This window comes from Phyllobates terribilis, unplaced genomic scaffold (genome assembly GCF_046119375.1).
Source record: "Phyllobates terribilis strain yellow unplaced genomic scaffold, ASM4611937v1 Scaffold_8__6_contigs__length_399053987, whole genome shotgun sequence".
NCBI classification, from domain to species: Eukaryota; Metazoa; Chordata; class Amphibia; order Anura; family Dendrobatidae; genus Phyllobates; species Phyllobates terribilis.
In genome coordinates, this window is record NW_027362768.1 from 299508406 (window position 1) to 299519386 (window position 10981).

Genomic DNA, 10981 nt, shown 5'->3' on the forward strand with positions numbered 1-10981 from the left:
ATAAAAGAAAAAAAAATGTCTCAGACAGGCCTTACTGCGGACGGCTATGAGGAAGTGCGGTAATATTTCAGTCAGGCATTACGACAGGCAGATATGTGCAAGTGGTGTATTAGCTACATAATACTTCAGTCAGGCTTCAATACAGACAGTTATGTGCAAGTGGTGTATCTGCCACATGATAATCCGGACAGGCATAAATACGGGCAGCTATGTGAAAGTGGTGTATTACTTGCAGCGTATCTAGACTATCGCGCAACCAATGAGCAGCCCCAGGGGTCCTTCTGATTCTTTAGAAAGCTGTTGCAGTTCCGCGTTGTCAGATCCACGGCTTGTTCGCACCACGTCACGGGCTGCACAAGCAGGTCTCGGTTCCCGGGACCCCGGCATGTCCGCTCCAATAGACTCGGACGATGCCTATGATTTCTTGTTCAAGATCGTACTGATCGGAGATGCCGGGGTGGGAAAGACATGCGTGGTGCAGCGGTTCAAAAGTGGGGTGTTCGTGGAGCGACAGGGGAACACGATCGGTGTGGACTTCACGATGAAGACCCTGGACATTCAAGGGAAACGGGTTAAGGTAAAAACTAATGTAGCTGATCTGGGGGGGTGACGTGGGTGTGAGCTGTGGTAGAACTACAAGTCCCAGTTGTTTACTTAGAGTTCACTGTAACTGTGCAAACAACTGTATTTCCACTTCAGACAATTATCGGTCGATCAGGTTGAAAGAAGCATGTCATGATTACTTTTAGGATGCAAACAGAACTTGGACAGTACTTTGTACTGATGGATTGTGACTTTTTGGGGGGATTTGAGATCTCTTTATTATCATGATTCTTACATGTCAGAAATTGGTCTATGGTCTATATTAGGAGACTGATGGCAGGGATTTCACCTGGTGGAAATCTGTGTGGGGCCAAAGGGCAGTGGGGGTAGGGGCTAAAGGGCAGTGGCATAACTTGAAGCTTGTGGGTCCCAATGTAAAATGTCACCAGTGCCCCCAACTACTATGGGGCTTTAATTGTACATCTTTTTCATATGGACTTTTTGGGCCCCTTAAGCTCCAGGGCCCGGGTGAGATTACAACCCCTGCACCTACTATAGGATCTGTGTCCCTTTTACTTTGAGAATAAGCTGCAGATCTCCTGACACCCCCTCCCCCTCCTCCTCCATTGTTTTCTTCTAAGGTATCAGTGATACAATCAGCTGGAATTCCCCTTCACTACAATGTGGTGATCCTAAGGCTATAGCCATAGACAATGGGTGGGAGGTAGCTGGCAGATGAAGGGCTGTAGGCCAGGGGGGGAGGTTATCTCAATATTTTTGGTCAATACAACCACTAATATAATGGTAATGCACAATTTAAATAATGGAGTTTGATTCTTTCTAAGTGGAGAAAACAGCAATGGTTAGAGGACCCCCTCCATGGATCCCCCACTTACCAGCTGCCCTGGGGATAGGTGATTACTTCGCTTTATCTCTGCTAGAAATCCCTTTTGAGGTTATCCCACAAATTGCATTTATCACCTCTGCACAGGTTAGATAAATGTAAGATCAGTGGGGGTCTGTCCCCTGGGACCCCTTCCCCCCATGATTGTGAGGGTGATGGTCCATGTGAATGCAGCGGTGGTGCACGTGTGACCACTGCTTCCATAGACATGGTGATCAGGTGAAGACCTTAGCACTCTGACCCCATGATCATCCATTTATTATCTATCTTGTGGATACATGATAAATATTATTGGTGGGATAATCTCATACTAAATTAAAGCGCCCCCATAAACTTTAGATGGTTGACGATTGTGCAGCCGCCAACTATCCCCGATTCCGCAATACTCTGGGATTCTCGGTTGACCAGTCCTTTGTTCTCAGAGTTGCTGCCAGACTGACTCCTGTGGCAACGGATTATCGCCGCGCCAAAGAAAAGGATCGGCCGTTGGGGGGGAGAAGAGGATCTGGCTTGTTGGGTTTCTGACATCGTGTGTTTGGGGCAGTCCGGGAGCCCCTCATAACATCAGATGATGACCAATCTAACTTTTCTCTAAAGTGTATGAGGCCCTTAATATGTGAGATATTTGTTACAAAAACTTTAAAACCCTGCATTCTAATGCTGATGTAAACCCAAGTGTTTCTCTGAAGGAACTTAACTTCTTGGTCATGTGTTTAGGGGTAGATGCCCCTTCTGTGTGACGTGTTCTTCTAGGTATATGTACTCCTTTCCCCGTGTGTCCTGTAGTTTCAGCTTTGTGGCTTTGTTTCTGAGTTGGAGCCTTTGTTTCTGCTACGCAGCTTGTAATCTGGCTGCTCCGGAGCCGGCTTCCTGTTGTGACACTGCAGATTTCCCCAGGACAGGGCCTTCAGGACAGGTGTTATAGGGTTAGCGGGTTATCAGTCTTTTTATTATTGTTTCACTTGGCAAAGAAAATATCACATGACGTCTATTATAATTAGTTACGTTTAAAGAGATTTCCCACTACATTTTAAAATTTGTTCCATTTAAAGGGATTTTCCCACTTCAGCAATCAGACATTATCCTATGGAATGGAGATTCAAATGATGGGACCCTCACATTACCACTCCATTTACAGAGCACTGGGGACCCCAAAGTTGTGATTGGTGGATGTCCTAGCCCACCCCCATCCCAAATTATACATTTGTCTCCTATACTTGGGGATAGGTGATACATTTAATCACCTGTCATAAGGGGAATCTGTCCAGAAGGGGTCACAAAACTGAGCTTTTTTGTTTACAGGGGGTTGGTTTTCCTAGAAAAGAACAAAACCCAACTGGCAGTGTGATACCCTAGGCTTGGTTTTAGAGGGGTTTTAGTCTTGAGCCAAAACTTTTATTGGTGGATTCATAAGGCCTTATTCAGATGTCAATTTTTTGCGTATGACTGCCATCCATGTCTCTCGGAAAGCCCTCATACCTATAATAGTAAATGGGTTACTTTAGAGTGAAGGAACTGCACATCTAAAGGCACTTGAAGGTGCTTCAAACTGCATTTATTGTCAGTAATTCATTGCCATTGGTTACACCACCGTAAGTACAGTATTACGTTTCAGGTGAAGACCCTTCATCAGACGTATAAGCTATGTTCAATGCATATACTGTAGGTCAAAGCGGTCCAAGCTGTAGGGTAGGATTCCCCCAAACCAAACCAGGACAACCAAGATCCAGCTCTATGAAGGCCTGTGGTGACACATATCACAGGCCTTGATACAGGACCTAAAAAAAAAAAGATGCTTCAATCACGGGGTCATATATAATTTTGATCTGAGTGTTAGATCAAAATCGGCAAAGCAAGTCTATGGGCCTGTGGGGGGCAAAAAAATCAGACTGCACTCAGATGTCATCCGAGTTAACTGTGATTTTTCATGGACTAAGATAGAAGGTTGAAAACTTTTTTTTTTTTTCCCCATTTTTATGTATGAGGAAAAACTGATGCAACTCAAACCGAAAACACTGATAAAACTTAATTAATTTTTTCACATATGAGAAAAAAAAAACTGACTGAAGCTTACCTCATTGACATGAAAATAGCGTGAATAGATTCTTGTAATATTGCGGTATAATTAATCAATAAATTGTGCAATGGTGTCAAAATAATGGACATGAAATTACAAAATTTAGAACAACTTTCTATAGGCATTTTAAAGTTTCCTTATACCCCTGTCTGTACTTTACACCAATGGTTTTGTCAAATAAAGGAATGGAGTTAATAAAGTTAGTGCCCTTTAGTAAGCTGCGAAGAGCTGTAAACAGACTCAGAAGTGGGTACAAGGGTCTCAAACACAAATTTGGCACACGCCTTGTGCTCCACTTTTAGGCTTTTGTGGATCTGTGTTTGTCGTCTACAATAAAGTTCTAGTTTACAGAAAAGTGGCTGATCTGATGGGACAAAGAAAGCTTTACAAATTTAAAGATTTACCTACAGAGACAGACTGCTGTAAACATGTATACCAAAGCAAGGTGCGGCTTTCAACACATTACAAAATATTCCACCTAAATGGCAATCTATAAATGATCAATAAATGTTTCACCTCCAATACTTATTACAGGACCTGCCACTAGGTCATAATGGCGAGCTTTTGCTCCATTTATTCCTGCTGCTTCCCTGAGCATTTTTTTTTTTTTTTTTTGCTTCTAAAAAAAAAAAAAAACTTTCATCTCTGGAAACATATGGCCCATTTTAAGTGCTAACTTTTTCTGATCTTTATCTAGAGGGTGACACAGGATTCTCTGAGGACTTGTCTTTAGGCTCCTCTGCATAATTACCCCGTGCACAATGCCTCCTTGGTAAAGACCATAAAAAGTATCACAAAATAAAAAGGCCTAGATCTTCGGAGCCGTATATCAGACTAAAAAAAAAAACTATTCAGGTACACAGTGGGAATAAAATAATCAAAAACGAGTCACTTTTCACTTGGTGACTGCTCTTTAACTAGAGTACTTGCCAGCCACGCTTAGAAGAGAGAACGGCCTCTGCCCCAACATGCGTTTCACCAATCTTCAGGCGCCTCCTGACAAAGACTGGCGAAACACACACTGGGGTATGTTTTTTTTTTTTTTCTAAGTGTGCTTAATTGCTCTGGATTTTTTAATTTAATGGGGGTAAAATATTTGTTTATTGACATTGCTGTTTAGGTGGAATATTTAGTGATGTATTAAAGTTCCCATCGCATTGATATACATGTTAACACATCAGTGATTTGCACATGAAACTAAATCACTTGGCATTGTTACATATTGAGATGTAACGGTTTGTATTTATTTTTTTACTTGTGGATTCCTGATATTGGTTAGGTCTGTATAATCTTTTGCTATTTTTATATATGGACTCTGCAGTCTGCACTTCTCTTTATTGGATTATTTCACATACAAATGCCACGAAGTCTTTGTTTTGCTGAACAGTTACAGCACCTGGAAGTTGCATGAATCTTGTGTAATATTTGTGTGGTTTTCACCGCCATTTCCTGCTGTGTGTAATCTTGTGCCCGTAATGTGGGTCATTGTCTGGAATTAGATATCCATATCATGGTTTGATGCAACAATTAATTTTATATTGAGAAGTCAAGAAAGACATTGATTATCAGTACTTTCCATATTTCAGTGTTTTCACTTAATACTTAGTGATTTTATATATTTTTTTTTTTGTACAAATGTACTCCACTGCCCCATTGTATCATTTTTTTTTTTTTTTGTGAATTAAAGGCCTGTGCAAGTTTTATTTCTAAAATGGCACAAGTGCCAAAAAGGCACCAGAGTGCCAAGAAAACACCTTGCACTTTGTTTTTTTTGCACTTGCAAATTGTATGCAAATTCATCAAACACAAGACAAAGAAACTAAAAACACACAAATGATGAACCTGGACTTTTTGACTTTTGTTATGCAGCAAACAATGTCCTAAAGCTGCTTAGTGTCACCTTGTGTGTAGGGCTTGATTTAGCAGGGTCCTTTGTACTATAGGGTTTAACGGATCCCTTTTTTTAGGGCTACCTTTGCAGTCTCTAAGGCTATTTTTGACAAATTCAAGTAACCTAGTTTACTTAATGGGTGCATCAAAAGCTCATTGTGGGAATATTGCTGTTGTTGCTGGGTCCTGTAGCTTGTTCTCCATATCGTATTCCATTCAGACGTCTGTCTCCTTTGCACATATTCTATCAATGTGTCTTTATGGATTATCCAATTTGTAGGTCAAATGCTCCAATTCAAGCGAATGAGTTTTTCAAAAAAAGGGGATTCATTGCAGTTTTCCTTGTTACTTTTTTATTCCCATATTTTCGCAGACATATCTGTATTTCTGGATCATTTTTTGGGGTGGGGTTAATTTCAACCCATCTGGACAACTGGTCTTTACTTGTAATGTATGAGAATCCATGCATCGACTTGCTTCTAACATGATTTATTCTTCTCTACCAGCTGCAGATTTGGGACACTGCTGGACAGGAACGATTTCGGACCATAACGCAGAGTTATTATAGAAGCGCCAATGGAGCCATCATTGCATATGACATCACCAAGAAGAAGTCATTTGAATCTGTTCCTCGCTGGATAGAGGATGTCCGGAAGTACGCCGGCTCCAACATCGTGCAGCTGCTTATCGGTGCGTTCTTCATCTTTACGAAGAGTCATCACTTGCCTTATACATACAATGTATATCGGTAACCGTACAGCTTTGTGTGCACTGCCAGATGGATTCTGGTCTTGGTGCTACAGCCTTTCAGAGTACAAACATCCTGCCATTAACTGTTTGCCCCATTTTTAGTAAGTGGACTGTAAAATAAGAGTACTTGCCCTCACCAGGTCCAGCAACACCTTTCTGCTGATGCAGTGTTGATGGCAGGTGAGCTGCTCACATCACTGCTGCTGCTAATCACTGAGCTCCGCTTCTAGTGCCACATACATCAGCTGAGCTTGGTGATTGGGTGCAGCGGTGATGTGAGCTGCTGACATGTCACAACTCTCAAGACCGGAGCAGCAGCAGTGAGCTGGTGCTGGACCTGTGGAAGGAGGGTGAGTATTATCTGACTTTGTCTGCTTTTTTTCTAAAAAGTATAAAGCCCCCTAAAAGATAAAATATAATTGTGGAGATTAACAATTTAGACCGGCACCATGGCTGAGCAGATTACTCAAGCAGTGTGCTCATCCATCTTGCAAGGAAAAATAGCTTTACCTCTGCACCATCAGAGGAGTGCAAGGCACGGACACTTGCCAGATCCACAATTCTGATCACTTTCAGAGCAGTGCTTGCAAGCTCTATAGCAAAGACCTTACTTGGGAAACAGGCCATCTGATAAACTGCAGCGGTGGTCAGTAACTTAGGTAATGAGTAGTACACAAAATTTAAAAATCCCTCTGTGCTTTGTTTTTTTTTTTTTTTGCTGGTTTTTACTTTAATTGTAATATTCAAAGTCCTAAATAGGTAAAATTGCAGAGTTGAAATGTTTCCTACCCCCCACACTATTAAGATTCCCATCCCCCATGCCAGCCCTTTCCCACTCATAATGAATTCCTGTGGACATCATTGGGTTACCCCAGCATTCACTGTAACTGATTTGCCATTGATGCCTTCACTCTGATTGTAAGAGAATGGCGATTAGGACGGGAACAGAATATCTTGGCTGCAGACCCTTTAGCTCGGAGACTTTTTCAGCTCAAAAGAAGAGGGAGGATATTGTTTAAATGGCTGAAACTGGCCAACAAATGGTTAACATGGGGATAATTGGGGTCAGACCCCCCCCTCCAGTCCTGTAGTTTAAGCTTCTGGTCTCTGTGGCTTGTTGTGATGGAAATGATCGGGTTGTTAAGCGGAAGCATCTGCATGACTATCAATGAGGTAATTACAGGTCACCTGCGGATGTCCCATCCCGTATGGATTCTACGTCCTACTTCTACTGACTGACGCTTCATGTCCCATGGCCATCTGGCAGAAGCCTGGAGCCATGTTGAGCAGGACACCAGGATATGGCTGAACAGTGCCACTCTTGTCCATGGATGTGTCTGGTATTGCAACTCTGCCCTATTCACTTCAGAGGGGCTAAGCTGCAATACAAGATATAGAACATGGACAGCCAAAGTCTTGGTGTTTGTGGAAGAAAAGCAGCGGCAGGCGGCCATTATTTGCTATTCGAAGTCTCACACTTTAGTCTTGTGCTGTAGTCTATCTGCTGCCACACGGCTACAAGGGTTTTATAAAAACAGTAATTCTTGCCCCTAGCAACCAATCATTGTGCAGCTTTCACTTTTACCAGAAATTAAACCTGGAATCTGGTTGGTTGCTATGGGCAACGAAGGCTCTTCTTCTGACTGTTTTTATTAATTGAGGCCCAGGCTGGATTTACTCGTGAGGCACAAAGGCCGGAGACGCAAGAACAACATTCCATTAAATCGCCCATAAATTAAGTTGTTTTTTTTTCCTCTTTAGCCATTTCAATTTTTTTACCCCCTTAAGGACCAGGACAGTTTTTCTTGTTTTTGTGCTTTCAACTTTTTTTCCCTCCCCTTCTTCCAAGAGCCATTACTTGTTTGTTCTTTTTTAGTTCACCTCGTTTTCACATTAAATTTTATTTTTCTCGGTATGTTATATGGTTCAGTGAAGTGTCAATCAAAACTAAAAACTTTTCTGTGGGACAAGTTTTTTATGAGTCTCAAAGAATTGGTTTAAGTTGCCATTTTTTATTCGGGTCTTTTTTTTTTTTGTGTATTAACCAACCCTGTAATTGTACTATATCAATGGCCTAATAAAATTCTGAACTTATTTTTTAAAATGAACAAATGTCAATTTTCCGAGACAGTAACTTTGTGGTTTTGTTTCCACACAAAGTGGCTTTTTTTTTTTTTTTTTTTTTTTTTTTTGGCTACCATTTGGGGCTACATACTACATTTTGATCATTTTATTGACTGACCGTCTGCTCTCTGGATCTACATTTCTCTCACTTGACTCCTTTTCCCTTAAAATAATCTCTGGAGGCAGATTCTCGAGGAGATCTATGTCCGGCCCATAGATCTTACCAGCTCATTTAAATATTAAGAAAAACCTGGCTTTCTCTAAAATAAGACCTTGGATTGCAGAGATCAAGATATCATTTTATTAAAGTTTCCATAACCTACATGCCCATATACACTACTTAGGAGGGTTGATCCTACTGACAGATTCCCTTTAAACTCTCAGCTGTTTCAGGAAATAACACATGTATATTACCCACAACAAAACCCAAACTGGTCTTCTGTACTGAAGCATTTAATGTGTGTGAAAAGGCCATTATGCAGGGAGGTGGAGCAGGGTCAGGTGTGACATCTATTGTGATTGGTGGGTCTTTTACCTGTCAGTTGCCTCTGAAAAGGAGTCTGCTGAAAACTCTTCCTAACAGAACAGGGAGTAGGAGTCTAAAACTGCTCCAGTAGCCAGTGTGAAAATTGCAAGATTACTCATTTTTAGTTTCTTTTTTAAAAGTCCAAATAATTAACGACAAAAACCTTTCTCCAACAATCCATTTTTGATATTGGTTTGTCTTAAGCTTTATGGCTACAATATTAATTAAATCTCTTGGTAGAGTATTAAAACACAAGTTGAAACATGCTTTTGTGTGGCCTAGACATCACTTGTGTACTGCACATGTGCCACACTTTGACATCTGGATAGGTCCCATAGGCCACTGTTCTGCAGTAATGACTTGGTTGGCACTAGGTGGGTGGTTGTTCTGGAATACTTGGATGGCCACACTTGGCCTGGGTGGATGGCCACACTTGGCCTGGGTGGATGTTTCAGTTGATAAGTCACATTAGTGGACATGAAAAAAAAAATATATATATATATATATATATATATATATATATATATATATATATATATATATATATATATATATATATATATATATATATATATATATATATATATATATATATATATATATATATATATATATATATATATATATATATATATATATATATATATATATATATATATATATATATATATATATATATATATATATATATATATTTATATATTATCTATCACTATTTGCTGTCTCTACAGGAAACAAGTCTGACATGCATGAATTTCGAGAGGTCCAGCTTGGAGAAGCTGAAACCCTGGCCAAACATTATGACCTCACCACATTTGAAACCTCTGCCAAGGATTCCAGTAACGTGGAAGAAGCCTTTGTGAATATGGCGACTGAGCTGATGATGAGGCACGGCGGTCCAGTCTTCAGTGAAAAAGCCACAGACGGCATAAAACTTGACAGCAAAGACATGGCGCCTGGAGACTCCTGGAATTGTGCTTGTTGATGACTGCTTTTTTTTCCCCCCTAATATCTGTTAGGTAGTTAATTTGGTGAAATTACCTGCAATTAGTATGATCATAGATGACCTCTGTATAATGCGGAGATGCCAGTTAAAGAGCTACATCTTGTTGCATCATATTGGCAGTGCTCTGCCATATATTTGTTTCATTTTTTCTATAAAAAAAAATGTAGTACCTGAAATTTTTGGAAATTGAGCAGATGACCATGAAGGGAGTGGGGGGGACAACAGCCGAAAAAGTTGTGGAACTGGTTTCCACACGAGTCAGTGATGTAGATTGTTTAAGACACTTATGCACTGTAACTTTGTATATTAACCACACCAAATGCCTTGTAGCCTATGGGCTGTTTCTGAAGGTTCAGAACCCTAGATGATCCTCTAACGTGATACATGTTTGTTTTTTGGGTTTTTTTCTTTTTATATATATATACTATTAAGTAATTCTACATTGTGGTAAATGGCCACAAAATATTGCACACAAGACCGCTTGCATTTTTGCAAATGTTTTTTCTAAAGTGTTTTAAAACTTGAAAAAAAATCTATTTTATTAATATTTCTCGTCGGACAGACCTCTTGCCTGTTATCACATGAAGTCATTCCTGAATTTTATAAACTTTGGTTGGTTAAAACCACAGAACATTTCAAGACTGGGAATAATGTGCAATGTTTCAATCCTGTAAAGATACAATTTAACATTTCAGAAGATTTGTTTTTACCTATTTCTTAGGAATTTGTATTTCTTTTCTTAAATAGATATAAATATATTTATATCAGCAAATTTGAAATAAATAATAAAAAAAATACTTGAAAATGATGTGTTTTGATTATGATTTGGTAATATTATCCATGCATTTTAATCTGGAGTGCTTAAAGGGGTTGTCCACTACTTGGGCAACCCCTTCTTGATCTAAATGTTTGGCCCCAATAAATTAAAGCCTATACTCGCCGTCATTGCAGCGTTGTTGGCACTCTCTCCCTGGTTCTCCTGTGCTGTTGTGACAAGTGACGTTGGCGATATTGACCTGTTATTTTTGTTTATAAGCGGTTTTGAAAACTGGCCAGGATTGCTAGAGCGTGACGTTGCCTCCTAATTCCAGCCAGCTTAAATGCCATGCTTACAAGCTAGACAGCAGCGACAGTTGGTCTCCTGGGCAATGGACACTAAAC

General features: G+C 40.1%; 1 protein-coding gene across 1 annotated transcript; it reads left to right on the top strand.

The window, feature by feature from the left end:
* Nucleotides 1-268: 268 nt before the first annotated feature.
* Nucleotides 269-10531, top strand: RAB43 (RAB43, member RAS oncogene family). Its single transcript, XM_073644481.1, has 3 exons — nt 269-577; nt 5921-6104; nt 9546-10531. The coding sequence occupies exons 1-3, from the start codon at nt 386-388 to the stop codon at nt 9797-9799; spliced, it is 630 nt and encodes a 209-aa protein (XP_073500582.1). The 5' UTR covers nt 269-385; the 3' UTR covers nt 9800-10531.
* Nucleotides 10532-10981: the final 450 nt, after the last annotated feature.